Source organism: Crotalus tigris, unplaced genomic scaffold (genome assembly GCF_016545835.1).
Source record: "Crotalus tigris isolate CLP2741 ecotype Arizona unplaced genomic scaffold, ASM1654583v1 scf7180000017916.3911339, whole genome shotgun sequence".
Taxonomy (NCBI): domain Eukaryota; kingdom Metazoa; phylum Chordata; class Lepidosauria; order Squamata; family Viperidae; genus Crotalus; species Crotalus tigris.
In genome coordinates, this window is record NW_024096718.1 from 1,644,575 (window position 1) to 1,660,922 (window position 16,348).

The following is a 16,348-nucleotide window of genomic DNA, read 5'->3' on the forward strand; positions in this document are numbered from 1 at the left end:
TTGTTTGTTTGTTTGCTTGTAATTATGTAAGGCAGATTTTTCTTTTTGCCTCAGTTGCAGAATAGCAGACAAAAGCAATGTCTTAATTCAAAGTGTGAGAACTTATGAATTGAAAAACTTTGAGAAAAGAAAGGAAATCTTTATATAATTCACTCAGGAGCCATGATACTATAGCAGAAACAATCTGAGTTCCTGCAGATACTACTACGTTAGGGCAAGACCTCTGCCAAATGATTCTATAGGTCTAGAAGATTAATGGAGCTTTTTTATATATAAATGTTTTATTAATTTTCTAGTTTTACAATCATAAATACTTAATAAACAACATGTTGTCTGGGTCCATTAGTAATTCAGTGGTACACATTACTTCTTCAATCTAGGCCTAATATTACACCATCCAATGCTTCCTCTCTTCTTCCGGTATTACACATTTTCTCACACTAGGCAAGTACAATTCTTATTGTTGTTACATTTCCCTAATAATATCAATAATGTCAGTTTAAAATATCTTTTCTAACCAAAATATATCTTAATTGCATTTGCACTTAATATCCATTTGTTCAATTAATATCCTTTTTTAAAAAAAAATAATTTCCCATCAGTGTTCAGAATGTCTCTATTGCTTATAATTTCTCATAATAAGTTATATTTGGGTAACCAAAAGCTTCCCTTATCCAAACTCTCCTAGCATTTTCATATTTCCCTTCTCATACCAAAATATAATATTCTAGTTACACATCCTATCTTTCTAGTTATAATACTTCTATTTCTAACAATTATCTATTTTCAGCCATTTTCAAACATCTAATTTGTAATATAACATCCCCTCTAATAGGTCAAAACTTCTGTTTCCTTCATTCTTATTCTAGTTTTCTTCCTTTGCCAACTACCTTTCCAAATCAATGCATTTGAATCATCAAGTAATTCTTCCTCTATTTTTGTGTATATTGTTTGGAATAAGAAAAACAATTTGATTAAAGTATCAGCCCAATGATATTCATTAAACAGCCTCCCTCCTTCTCCAATTTCCCACAATTCTCCTAATAGCTCTATCTTCCATTCAATCAGCTCTTCTGTTTTATCCTCAAGTGTGTTCTGAGATCTTGACAGGTAAGATAGTTTTTCCATTTCTGATATTATTGCTAAGTTTTCTTTTGTCTGAGTCTGTCTGTTAGTTCCTTTCTTTAGGTCCTCCATCTTTCTATCTACTTTTTCTGATTTTCCTTCTATTTTCTGGGTTGCTAGTTACTTCTTTGTAGTCATTTTCTGAGTTTGTAGATTTAGATTAAAAATTGTTCTTTTATCTCCTTTGTGTTATTTTTAGTCTCATCATGAGCTAAGGCAATTGTCACTTGTATTGATTTTAACATAGAAAGAATTTCTTCCTGAAATTCATCAACATTTTCTTGTTGGTATGTCAAGCTGGGGACTTTGGGGACAGGTGTTAGGGATGGTTTTTTACCATAATGAAGTTAAGTTGGAACATCCATTTTGTTTTTGTATGTAGTCTTTATAGTCCAATCTATTTAGGGATTTTAAAAGTTTCAGTCAATTATCATTTGAACTCAAAATTATCCAGCTGGCCTATCAGTCCATCCTTAAGTCTTCACTCAGCAAATATAAGTAAAGTTCCAATTTTTCAAATTTTTCTGTCCAATGAAAAACATATCCTTTCTGTCCAGAGATAAAAGAACAATTTAAAAATGTTCATCAATCAAAGGTTTATAGTCCAAAGTATTCCATCATCTCAATCAATAATGCATGTTTCTTCTATAGGGAAATAGCTCCGTTACACAGCTCTAAAAGTCAGTTAGTATTTATATTCGTAGTCCAGGCAAGCCAGTTTCAAAATAGTTTATTGTCTCTGCCACACAAATAAGCAGCCCAAGAGGTGTTCCCTCCCCCATTTTCCCAGCTGCAGTCTTCAAAAGTGAAAGTTTCTGAAACAATAAGAGTTTTATCTGAGTCTGGGCTTCCAGCTAAGTTTCTTTTAGGCATAATAAATTGTAGTGCTGTAGTTCATCACTAGATTTTGTTAATGCCATCTTCCAGCTTTTTACATCCAAACTTATATTACAAGCTTTTTAAGTTTCTTTTTTTAAAAAAAAAAATCTCAAAGCACTTTTAGTCCCCAAATTTCAAAGTTATATATGTGTATTGATTCCAAATTAATCTTGTAATTTTCTCTGTTTTCTCCCAAGCAATTAATTTGCCGCTTTTCTTTTCCTTAGGGAATGGGATGGAAATTCCCCTTCCCTCTCTCATTGGGGAGGATTCTTTGCTTTGGATGGTTTTTTCCCAGGAAAAAGTCTTAAAATCATAAAGAGAGCATAGGGTCTTACCCAGTCCCATCCACATTGCTCAAAGGTTCCTGGTTAATGCTTATTTTCTTCGGTTTCAGCAGCTTCTGACTGGCCACACGAATGTAGCCAGTCTTTCCCCCGCTGGTTGGAGGGATTCCTCAGATCAAACGGAAGGCCACCACCCTCCCGCAATCAACAAGGGTCCTCCTCTTTCTCTGTTGCCTCTTCAGGGTGATTTTTGACCCTTTTTAGGGTTCCCAGTTGGGCAAAATCAAACGTGGAAGACAGAGCCACATCTTCCTGTGCCAGTCACACTGTGACATCAAACCAGAAGTCAAGGTTAATGGAGCTTTGTGCAGACTCATAATTCATGGTCAATAAATAACAAGATAGTAATAAAGCATTTTCTCCAAGAAAGGAAAAATAAGGGATAATATGTCAAATACATACATTATTTAAAAATACAAATATACTAACTTAAACTGCTAACTTGAGTTAGCACTTGTTAATCAGATTAATTTAAAATGGTTTCTGCCAGAAGTGACCTTAAGTAATATATCTGGGATATTGATTTTTAAAACAGTGTAAATCCCACTGTTCATGGACTTTTTTCGAATGGCCATCTGTCATTAACTTATCTCCATAATTTTAATTCTGAAATTTCACTGGGTCTTTATCTTGGCCAGATTGAATGCACCCTCCTCCCCAGTCCGGTGGGCACAATATAAAACCTTCTTCAGCAGCATTTATGCCCCTGTGGAGATGGCTATATGGAATCCCTCAGCCAGATGCTCCTTTGTTGCTCTTTGGAAGTACCAAAAAATACTAAAAACTAATACCATTTGGATTAGAAAGGGAAAGTTGTTATAGAAACTGAAGAGAGAATGTAGACATTTCAGTTAACACTGAACATATATGAAATAAAATTTCATTTTCATCCTTGATCCATGGTACTTGTTGAAGAATAGCCTCACCATGTTAAGAATAACTTAGAAAAATAAGTGCAGTATAGTGATATCACTGGCCTACTGCCAATCTCTTTGCCTAGCATGAAATAAAGCAGCAATAGCCGCCATTCTTACTATTTGAAACCATTGCAGATGTGGAAGGGAGAACTCAATCTTTCTCCATCTTACAGGACACCATGAAAATATTCTTTGCAAAAACAGGAGGGCTTATCAGCCTGGTTAACAATGCACAGGTATGGCTTTGTATAAGGGACTATAGTGATATTTCCTCTTAAAACAAAACAAAACATCAAGTGAGATATTAACCTGAAGACTCTTTTGATATTTGATACTGCACCCAAAAGCATGGAGTCCACAACCGAACTGTGAATATAGAAAGGATGTGCCCTTCTCAACCTATATATTTCACCTTTTTCTAAAAACTCTCACATAAAATCTCCCATCACTTCATCCAAACCATAGTTCAGAAAAAAATATCTTAGAAATTCTTAAAGTTCTACCTGACCTAAGGTAATAGTCCTTAGATATCAGGTTTTAGAGCTGTAGTCATTATTTCCCATCAGAATCTGACATCCAGAAGTCATAATAATTTCTGCTCAAGAAGAGAAGTTATTAAGTTAACAAAAAGGCAATCACTAGCAGCCTTACATGAAAGTGTTACTCTCCTAAATCAAGCATTCAAATACTGATGAATAAAAGAACTCTAATGAAGACTGTCTTTGGTTCAAATACTTCCAAAGATTTGGTCAGTTTTTACTTTAAGCACTTAACCCACTGGAAGTAGCTAAAGCATTTCCAAAATATTCTCAAGAGACCACAGACACTCTAGCAATATATGGTTTAGTTGTTCATCAAAGCTACACAGATTTCAGATTAAGCTTTCAACCCATCACTTTGTTCACATGTCTGAATTTTCAGAACAGATGCTGTTTTATCTAATTATATTTAAATACTTAAATAAAATATAAGTGCACTTTTATTCTTTCATATATTGGGAGTGTTCTATTCATGATGGGGTAGTGAAGGAATCACACACATGCTTTGTTAAATTGAAAAAAACCTGAGTAGCAGTGTTTTGTACATACAAAATAATAGTATATGCAGACAGTCATACATAGGCTACTAAAGAGCAAGAAGACATAAAAGATGATTTGATAAGTACAGTATTTGCACTAGTCAAATTTTAAATAAACACTTTATGACAGGTATTATAACAAATACTGATATAAAACATGCTAGTTAGTATATTGTTATACAACTTCACATTTATTTATTTAGAATTAATAAATTCCACCGTCAGCTTTCACTGCACATGCAAATTTTTGAAAAGTTCCACATGCATACTGCAAATAATGAAAATTCATGATAATACTGATTTTCTACATATAAATATAGAACATTTACATTAAGTAATCATTTATTGTTAATTTATTGAGACTGCTATTGTTTCTAGCCTTTCTTTTTAATACTACCTAAATATCTTTTTGATACAAAATTCAGAAGTGAATTATATCATTTCATTTTTGCTTATAGAGAAATGTTGTGAATGGTTTGGAAACTTCAATAATTAAAATTCTATTTTCAAATCACATTACTTTCATATTTTGTTATTCAATTTGGAAAAAAATGAATATTTTATACTTCTCAGATAAATTGTTTTTATTTTAACCACATTGAAATTACTATGCCACACAAGCAGAGAAATTACTCTGTAACTGTAAACCACACCACTGCTTGCTACATACTTATTTAAGAAAATAGAAGGACACAAGAAGAATACTGATGAAATATAAATGACTGAAAAAAAATCAACATCCAAAAAGGATCATTATTGCAATCTCCAGACCAGAAATAATTTATTAAATCTTGTTTGCTATATGTACTCATGAAGAAAGTTTATTTTTTTCCCAAGTCGGTGTCCTTGATTTGTTTAAGATGACAATTCTATGTCAAATATCTAGACTACTCCAGGTTGGAGGAGCTTGCTTTAAGAAGTTGCTCAAATTTCCATTTTCCAAGCTTATTCTTTAAAACTTTGAAATGATACTTTGAATTCATACTTGAACGTTTATTACAAGACAAGCATTTTGAACTAGTTTTAAGATGACTTCTTGAACTTCATTACAATTAAAACTAATAAAATATCTTTTGATTGTGCTAGACAATAATTTAAGTGCAGAATCTTTGCACCAAATATATATACTGTATAACAAAAAGAATTTCTGCCATAGTATGGTATTAAAAGCAAGAATCAGAAATCCTGACAGCCAATTTTGAATCATGTCCTAAATAAAAATGTATTTGTATTTGTTATGTATATGTATTTGTTATGCAGAAAATCTACAATGCAAAGTGCCTTGAAAAACACATTAAATAAATAAATAATATAACTTGATGCTAAAGTAATACAATTGCAGTAGTTATAATTTCTAGATAGTATGCCTAGGAATCACAGTTCCAAAACAGCTGGAAGACCCTGGGGAAAGATTGTCTAGAGAATACACTGAAAGATTATATTTAATTGAATCATAAAAAATGAAACAGTTGCATTTATTCTACTAGTCTTCCAATATTTTCAGTTATTTAAAGTTCTAAATATAAGGTTTTTTACTGCAAATTACAAAGATAATACGTTTTTTTAGCTTTCTGACATTGCTAGTAGATTTTTCTGCCTAATGTTATGACAAAAGTTTATGAAAACGTAAGCACAATACAAATGACAAAGCAGTAAACCACATCTTATAAAATGATTAAACTGTCCATTTGCAACATTACCAATCAGAGTAATGCCTGCCATAACATTACTCATTAGTTAAGAATGGTCGTACCTTGCAGATATGTGCTTTAAAAAAGGAAGGTCTGAATTCCAGAAGTTAAAATCCCTAGGGTTGAGCATTAGAAAATACTATTGTAGGTCTGCTAAATAATACATTTCCTAGATCTTGGCCTCATAGATTCCAAAACAAGTGAAGATTCAAACATTATACTTTGGCTTTCTTCAACCTAGAACAACAGTAATACATTTTATTCCTCTTGAAAAGCTCAGTTTTAACTGAAAAACCTACCTAATTTTGGCAAGGAATAGGGTACTTTGAAGTAATCTTCATAGAACTCAATTAATCTCTGTGTAATGTTTAAAGCATAGTCCCCGGATCCTCTTCTAATGGCATCAGGTCTTGCATACAATCGTACCTATTGGAAACAAAAGAAAACAAAATAAAAGCTCGATCATAATATTTTCAGGATTGCTGAAGTAATCAAAGCATTGGTTGTATGTATATGTGTATGTGTATGTGTGTGATGACCCAGGGCACAGCACAGAGCAAATGCAGTCAGCTGGCAATTCAAACAGTTCTTTTATTGCTCCAAATTTTCCCCAAATGCTCCCATGTTTTCTGGCAAGCCTCCAACAAAAGAACACACACACTTCTTCAGCCAACTCTGGCTGAAAGGTTCAAATACAGTCTGATTAGCATAAGAAAGTACTCAAAGCCATAAAGATAACAAGGAGGAAAACATAAACTTAACGAGTCTGTTTGAATCCTAGCTTGCCTGAGCAATTTTCAAAAGAGAGAATCCAAAATACAGTCCGAGGTCTTTAAACATTCAAGTAATGTGGTCAGTCAATCCAATTGTTCGAGTTTCCAGGTTTCCAAACAGAAGTCACAGAACAAGAGATCAGCAACAAAACACAACACTCCAAGAATCAGTGTTCGTTCCCAACAAATGCCCCTCCCCACAGCTTCTCCTTAAATCTCAATCTCCAGGTGTTCCTTGTGGAGAAGGGAGGGATGCTTTCCTCCTGAGTAATTGAGCCTGCCTGCATTCTTCCCTCCTTCTCTCCACTCTCTATGCTCTAGGATAAGGTGGGGGTGGCCCTTGCTCATTGCTTGAACTCTGCCTCTCTTGTTCCTCCTGTTTCAATCCTGAAGGGCCCTGGCCTGCCTTGGCCTGCTCTTCCCCACATTCCTCTGAAGCCACAGACACCTCTCCCTTGGCCTCCATAGGATCCCATTCCAGTTCATTTTCCTCCGCAGATTCAGGCTCAGACAGAGGCATGACAATTTGTATGTGTACGTGTAATTATAGATATAGGTGCAGGTGTATGCATATGTGTACATTCTGTCATAATTCTATCATATCAGTATAGATGATTTAATTGTAATAATATATTTTCACAATTAAATGTAAACAACATTAAAATTGCCCACTATAAGAACTGTAGTCTTGTGAAAAATGCAAGGACTCTTACGAGTTCCAGAGGGTTTAGCAGAGAGATTTATTGCACAGGTTCAGAAGCTATAGCAACAAGCAATTCTGAACCCCAAGGGCGGGTTCAGACTTCAGTTTTATACTTTCTTTTTCTCAAAACCAAAGGACTACACATTCTAATACACATTGTAATACATTAGGTCTGTTTCTCACGGGTATACAATGGAGAGTTTGCTACATACATTGTATCCAAATGCAATGCACATTAGGTTAGTCACATACTACTAACAGCATTATTCCAATAATTACGCAGACACATCATTATTTTAGTGATTGTTAATTATTCCACATTATTCCACCTTATTCCCCCCTTTGGAAGTTTTCCTGCTAAAACTTCCATCATTCTATCTCCAATTCAGGATCTTTAGAGGGCAACATTTTATATTCCCATAAAGCTAACATTGTTTCATGTTTTGAAGTTAATTGGGCTGTACTTTCTGACATCCTTCGAATCGTTACTACAATACAGGGGAGTAAGCAGGGAATCAAAATACATCCTAGAATTAACAAGACTGCTATAATTATGATGGTTTGTAGGCCTGGTAACTTTGGCCACCATCCTGAAAATATGTCTTCCAAATTAAATCCTTTCCAGGTTTGCACCAGAACATGAGCTAGTTTGACCATTTTTCTCCCATACTTGTTCCACCACACACAAAACAGTTGGACATGTCTAAAGTATGGGCAATATCTTCAGCTAACTTAACAAATGTATTGGTTACATGTCTAGGTATTTCAGAAATATTTAGTTTCTCCATTTCCTCATAATATGACCAAACTAATGATTTTTGTTCTGATCTTTTGGTTGCAGCTATAATTTTGATTTCTACCTCTGATATTGGGTCGTAGCCATTGGCATCTATTCCTATCCCAAACATCCAATTTCGTCTTTTCCATTTATTTTGTTCCAGGAACCAACTGCCATTCATGACTGTGAGAGTCACCAAATTACAGTTATCCCTTCCACAGGAGTCTGCTTTTGCATTATTCTTTCAAACAAGATGTGCTCCATCTCCTTTGGGTCTTGGGTATGCCACTTAATACATGACCACCACTTACATCTGACCGTGGAGACTGCACACCCATCTGGTGGGCACAAGTACTTATGGTTTGGGATATAGCTGTGGATTTGACTGATCCCTCCGCAACCATCTATTGCAGCCCAATAATTAGCTGCCTTACAAATATCAAAGGTGACGCTAAAACTGAAGTGTGCGTTGGATTTCCATTGGGAGATCCCTAATAGTGCCTGGTCCCTAGAGCTCCTGGCTGTTCTATGTGTTCAGATTTGTAAGGCCCAACTATCAAGATTAGACTTCGGGTTATAACACTGATCTTGAACCCCTTTTCTACTAACTTTATATGTAGTTCTATTGTATGTACAGGAGCTAAGGGAGCTATCTTGGCACCCTTCCGGTTTCATTGTATGATAAATCATAGTCTTAGTTATCTGGCTTCCTTGTTTTGTAATCTTGATGCAGTTTTGACAATCCTGGTTTCCCTGTGTTTCTGTTCTTTCTTTGTGTCTACTACTCAATAGTTTTCTATTAGAGGGTTTCTGCAGTATGACCTCTCGTGTAGCCATTGCACTGATTTGTGTAGGGATGTGTGTGTATATTCCCCATATTAAATAACTAACAGATATTATGAGCTGTAGAATCCTCATGTCTTCCACCGTGCATAGAGAGACAGCTTCCGGAGTGTCTCAGCAAGGTCTGATGTTCACACCGTGTGCTGAGAACCCGTTGCCGGTAGGGTTCGACAGGGTGTATTTCTTGTAAATTTTAACACTAAAGGTTTGTCAGTTTTATCCACCTTGTAAGTTACTGGATCGGCAGGTGCAGCTGCTTTCAATCTACTCCAGTGGATCCAGGACTTTCCCTCCAAGGTTTTCACTGCCAAAGGAGAACACATGACAGCAGTATATGGTCCTTTCCATCTTGGGGTCAAGGGATCTGATTTCCAGTGTTTTACCCATACTCTATCTCCTGGTTTGAACCCATGTGTTGCCGTGACCACTGGAGGGGGTTGTTGTTCTATCATATAATGGCGCAAATTTGAAACAGCTAAATTATGAAGCTGTAACTGATGTAACAATTTCTGTTGGTCTATTCCTCCCTTATGAGCCAAGTCCAGCCAGCCCTGACTGTCAGGTTTAAGTAGACAAGGGGGACAGCTAAACATGAGCTCATAAGGGCTAAGTTGTAATTTAGTGCGAGGGCCAGTCTGATTGCATACAAAACCATAGGCAAAATGTCTGGCCAATGGAGATGAGTTTCCAAACAAAATTTGGTAAGTTTTAATCGGGCGATGAGCACGTTCCACCTTACCAGCCGATTGGGGGTGGAAAGCACAATGGAATCTCCACTTAATTCCTAATGCCTGGGCTAAAGCCTTATTAATTTGAGGTATGAACTCAGGGCCATTATCTGATGAAATCCTAGAAGGGCAACTTCTTTAAGAAAAATTCTGGCAACCTATATAGCTTTCTTATTTACAGTCGAAAAGGCCTCAACCCACCCTGAATAGGTATCGATTATAACTAATAGGACTACATATTTCTTACTCCTAAGCATATCAGTAAAATCAATAACGACATAGTCCATTGGAAAATAAGTGATTGGTTGTTGACCAGGTGGTACTACCGGTCCTTGGCATGCATTGGTTTGGGCACAAATGGAACATTGAGAACATACTTGTGCCGTTAGCGAAGAAGCAAAGGGAAGATAGAAAAATCATTCAAGCTGCTGTAATAATGCAGTTTTTCCCAAATGATGTTGCTTATGGGCCTGAAAAATAAGGGGGTGGGCAAGCGCAAGAGGAACAGCAATGGGTCCATCAGGAAGGGTGTACCAGCCTTTAACCAGTTCGGCTTGTACATCCTGCTTCAACTTTTGGCTTTCCTCTTTTGTATATGTAGGATCAAGTTGTTCTAAGTAAGTGTCTAAATACATGAACCTGGTGACATCCAACTGAAGGGGGGGCCTTCTAACGCAGCTCTTTTGGCTTCTTTGTCTGCCTTCCTATTGCCCTGGGTAATAAGGCTTGAGTCTTTTTGATGTCCAGGACAATGGATGATTGCAACTTTAGACGGTAGTTGAGCTGCCTTAATAAGTCTTTTAATCAAAGTTGCATATTGGATGATTTTGCCTGTGGAGTCCAAATATCCTCTTTCTTTGTAGATTGCAGCATGTCAAAAATGCATACTTACTGTCCATATATACATTTAAAATCATTCCTGCAGCTATTTCTAATGCTCGGGTTAGGGCATATAATTCTGCAAATTGTGCACTTGCTCAGTTGGGTAATTGTGCTGATTCTACAGTTGTAGTTTGAGAAACAATTGTGTAACCAGAGTATCTAATTCCTTGATCCATAAAGCTGGATCCATCAGTAAACCACTGAAAGTCTGGATTATACAATGGTTGGTCCGTAAGGTCAGGTCTGCAAGAATATTGTAGTTCTATTGTTTGCATGCAGTTATGCACGGGCATAGTTGAATCTGGTATTGGCATAGGAGTGGTCGGATTGAGAGTAGAGCACTGTTGCAGTGTAACTTGTGGATTTTCTAATAAAAGGGCCTGTATCTTATGCATCCTTTGATTGCTAATCCATAAATGTCCCTTATTGTCAATAATTGTCTGCAGGGCATGACTAGTACAAACAGCCACTGGAGCAGAAAAGATTAACTTATTTGCCTCCTGTAGTAACAGCATAACTGCTGCTAGAATTTTTAAACATTGTGGCCATCCTTGTGTCGCCATATCCAATTGTTTTGACAGATAAGCAATTGGGCGATTCCAATTTCCCTGCTTTTGGGTAAGGACTCCTAAAGCTACATTCTGTCTCACATCGACATAAAGTGAAAATGACCTAGATATATCAGGTAGCCCTAGAGCCGGTGCTGTAGTAAGAGCCTGTTGAAGGTGTTTCATTGCTTGGGTCTGCTCTTTTTGCCACAAAAGAGGTTCCTTTTCTGGTCCCCTTAAAACTTGGCACAATGGTTTAGCTGTGAGAGCAAAATTAGGAATCCAAATTCTACAAAAGCTTGTAATTCCCAAAAAGGCTCTAACTTCCTGTTTTGTTTGGGGGATGGGAATCTGTAACACAGCTTGCTTTCTCTGAGGGCCCAGAGTTCTTTGTCCTTGTGATAGCTCATAGCCTAAGTACATTACAGTCATTTGAACTAATTGTGCTTTCCTTTTGGAGCCACAGTCTTGTAACATTCGGAGCAGTCTGGATGTGTTTTCAAAGCAATCCTCCCTGTTTTGTCCAATTATCAGAACATTGTCCACATATTGAAGGCAACAGTCCTCTTGCCTGACTAACTTCAAATATGCAAGATCTTGGGCTAAAGCTTGACCAAAACACATAGGTGAATTCTTAAAGCCTTGTGGTAGTCTAGTCCAGGTATATTGGGTCTTAACTTGTGTCTTTGAATTAGCCCATTAAAATGCAAAGATCGGCTGACAATTCTCAGCTAAAGGTATGGTGAAAAACACATCCTTTAAGTCCACAACTGAAAACCATTTAGCGGATGCAGGTATTGTACTCAAAAGAATATATGGATTAGGAACAGTCACGTGTAGAGTTAAGATCAATTTATTAACGGGGCGGAGATCCTGCACTTGTCTCCACTATCCGTCGGGCTTACAAACAGGTAGAATTGCAGTATTCCAGGGTGACTGAATTTTTCTAATGATTTTTGCTATCAAGTATTTTTGGATTAATTCTTGAATGGCATTAGCAGCCTCTGAAGTACAATATCATTGAGGCACTCTAACAGGATATACTTGTGGTTTTAGTTCCACCATAACGGGCGTGGCATATTTCGCAAATCCAGAGGGGTTATCCTCTCCCCACAGGAGTGGACATTAAATTGTTGCTACTTAGTACCTCCTACTTCTTCTTGTGTCACTATCATCAAACACCATATTTCTTCCACTGGGTGGTGCACTTGAATTAATTGCTTCCCATTGTCAAAGGAAATTGTTGCTTTTAACTTATTAAGCAAGTCTTTTCCCAATAATGGGACTGGACAGTCTGGGACATATAAAAATTGATGTTTAATGATTCCTTGTCCCACCTGGCATGTTAGGGGTTCCAGGAGTGGTTGAAATTGAGTTTCTCTGGATACTCCCTGAATTTGGATGGTCTAATTTGATGGCTTGCCAATACATTTGTTTAGGACCAATCTGGTGGCTCCTGTGTCAACTAACATTGGGACAATCTGTCCTCCCACCTGTATTTTAACAATGGGCTCCGGGGGTGGGACCATAGAACCCTGTCCTCTTCAGTCTCCCCATTCCATGTTGCCTAAGCCAATCATGTTTTCTTCTCTTTCTTCCGTCTGACTGGGATAGGCTGGACACCCTCTTCCCCTGAAACTTCCTTGGAAACTCCCTCTAAATCCTCTTCCTCATCCTCTTCTATACTGGCGAGATTGTCCCCTAGGTTGGCCATTCCTCTGGGGGCACTCCCTTTGCCAGTGTCCTTCCCATTTACAGATGGCACATTGGTTGGGTCCAATACGCATCCCTCCCCCAAGGCCACTGCTAACATTTCAACCTTCTTTTTCTCTTTTTGATCTGACGTTCTTCTTCCTTTTTACGGTTATGGAACACTTTCTGAGCTATTTCCATGATCTCCGCTATATTTTTACCTAATGCCCCTTCTATGCGTTGTAATTTTTTCTTTATGTCTGGGGCACTTTGGGTGATAAATCTTTCAATTAGGAGTGGGCGATTTTGTGCCACCTCCATATCAAGACCTGTGTTTACTTTATAAGCTTCTATCAGTCAGCTGAGAAAAGTAGTTGGTGATTCATTTTTATCTTGCCAAATACTAGTTACCGCAGCATAATTAACTGGATGAATTGCAGCTTCTCTCAGGGCTTCTAAACACAAAGTTTGGTGTTGTGCATCATTAGCATTCCAGTCTGGTCTTTCTTCTACTGCTTCGGTATCTCTGCTTGCCTGATAATTCACTCCCCCATCGGGGTGTTGGCGGGCAAGTACTTTTAATTTTCCTAACCTATATTTCTCTCTCCCCTCCATATCCAGTAAAGTAGAAATAAGTTGTTACATATCACCCCACGTGGGGTTATGCGTCTGAATAATGGTGGAGAATAGGTCTATTACTTCTTGAGGTTTTTCTGAAAATGGTCCATATTGCTGATGCCAATTGAGTAGATCAGTGGTTGTAAAGGGAACATACTGGAGCATCTATTAGAGGGGCTATCATTTCTTCTGTTTTTACCTTCATCTTACTTTTAGTTCGACTAGAAACTGATGTTTTGCTATCATCGCTATCCAAGTCCTGATCTTTCTTCTGAATGGTTTTAATCTTTTTTTAGCTTTCTTTTCACATCAGCTTCTGGTTGAAGGTGGACTTCATTTCTTTCAACCGGAGGGGGTGGAATTTGCTGATATATCCCCCCTTCTTCTCTTCTAGGAACATAGGGCAGGGGCCTGGCAACTTCCTCCCTTTCTTCCTGGCTCAAAATCTTAGCTTTTGTCTGAGGTTTGGCTTTTTGGCTTGCCAAATATATTTTAGCACATTCTATCTGACACTTTGCTAACCATCGAGGCTTTTCTTCAATATTGATCTGCCATTGGTCTATATAGGGATATTGGTCCCAATGACCACTTCAAGTCACAATTTGATGAACCTGTGCCACAAGTTCGAGATTCACTGATCCCTCTTTGAGCCACCCTATGCCAAAGGTGGTCCATTCAGATTCACAGAATCTTTTTAACATGGCTGGATTTGGTCGTGGGTCCCCATAATCCCTAGAAAAACCCTTTTTGAAATTTCCTAACATACACTGAAGCGGAGTCTGACCAATGCCCTTCTTAGTCTGGTTTCCTCCCATTTCTCCCTAACATACTACCACCGACCTGGAGTGCCTGACGTTCCAACAGTCACTCTTCAGGAAATGCGATGGTTTAACCGCCCACAAAATCCTACCTATTGAAGACTTAAGGATGCTGCCTTGTCTTCTATGGGGTGATCAATCCCCTCTTCTGATCCAAACAGGATCAGGTATCCCCTTTTACAATACTTGCCTGCAGGCATTCCAGACCCTTCCGTGGATTAAAGACCCGTCTTCTACCCTCAGTGGATCCTTGATTGGAGTGCTTCGCTGGTGGGTGAGTTCCCCTCCCTTCCCGTTGAGGTCTCCCTATAGACAAAGACCATGGAGCCAGCTTGGAGAAGTCATTGCTAGGAGAGAGTCTACCCACCAGGGCAGTCCATCTGGAAGGTCAACGGCCTCTTCCTAAAAGTCCCGGTGGAGTCGCCATAAATCTTGTGGAAAACGCAAGGACTCTTACAAGTTCCAGAGGGTTTAGCAGAGAGATTTATTGCGCAGCTTCAGAAGTTATAGCAACAAGCAATTCTGAACCCCGAGGGCGGGTTCAGACTTCAGTTTTATACTTTCTTTTTCTCGGAAACAAAGGATTACACATTCTAATACACATTGTAATACATTAGGTCCATTTCTCACAGGTATACAATGGAGAGTTTGCTACATACATTGTAGCCAAGTGCAATACGCATTAGATTAGTCACATACTAGTAACACAGCATTATTCCAGTAATTATGCAGACGCATCATTATTTTAGTGATTGTTAATTATTCCACATTATTCCACCTTAGTAGTAATATATTAATATATCCTGCCAATTACACAGATTTTGATTTATATTTTATGAAATATGAATATTGCTTACATAATATTTTTTTGAAAAGCACAAATTTTTAGTATAATAGATTTTTGTTCTCTGTAAGGAAGTCAAAGTGGCTTACTAGGAGAGAAGAGCCTGGTAAATTAGAAGCACCTATCAAGCTTTGATATTAATAAGAGACCAAATCAATATTATAATTAGTCATCCATTCCTTGTAATGGTTCTTTTTGATGAGCAAAATATCAGAGACCAGAGGTCCTCAACCTTTTGGGCACCAGGGACTGGTTCCATGGAGAGAGGTTTTTCCGTGGACCGGAGGATGTGTGGTTTTGTGTGCTGTCTGCATCTCACGGATGGGGCTTTGCTTGTTTGTGCAGACCAGTTGCTGGCATGCTGCGGCCCGGTACTCATCCACAGAATGGGGGTTGGGGACCCCTGTCTTAGACAACTAAAAGTTTATATATTACAACATAACATTGCTAAAGTCTATCAAATGCTATTCCAGACTCTTACTTCTTCTCAAAATGAGGTCAATCTACTTAATCTATTTATTTTTTTCATATAATTTAGATCTTGACAATACATTCACTTGTAATATTTCAGATGTAACTGTGAATGAATTACCAAAATGGAACAATTACTTATTCATTTATTTGAGACCTACATCTTTTCATTACAAAGATCCTGTGTCCAAACCAAAATACCATTGTTCTAACTTAAGCTATTATGCACAAGCATGTTAGCATTTGTTAATAAATTAACCCCATTTTCTTGGCTAATCATGAAAAATAAAGAAGGTAACTTAACAGAAATTGATAATCATTATTTTGGAGAGAGACTGGCCAAGCTGGGGGGGGGGGGAAGGCAAGTGGAGACTTAGTTTGGAATATCTTTGTAGGCACAAGAAAGCAAAATTTTATCTCACCCCCTTGAATACTATTGAATCTTATCTAGTCTGGTCCAGGTGCAAACCACCACTCTGAGAAAGTTCCTGTGTTATAAAGGTAAAAGTAAAGGTTTCCCTGTCCAGTCATTTCTGATTCTAGGGGGCATTTCTTAGCCGAGGGAGCCAACATTGTCAGAAGACATTTCTGGATAACTATATGCTGAGGCACC

The 16,348-nt window shown here is 37.6% G+C and overlaps 1 protein-coding gene across 1 annotated transcript in view; it reads right to left on the reverse strand.

Moving 5' to 3' along the window:
• The window catches only part of TRHDE (thyrotropin releasing hormone degrading enzyme), a 423,265-nt gene that overhangs the window by 306,707 nt on the left and 100,210 nt on the right, over nucleotides 1-16,348 (reverse strand). The window contains exon 3 of the mRNA XM_039344457.1: nucleotides 6,337-6,463. Within this exon, the coding sequence (XP_039200391.1) occupies nucleotides 6,337-6,463 (127 nt within the window). The remainder of the gene's footprint in view (nucleotides 1-6,336; nucleotides 6,464-16,348) is intronic.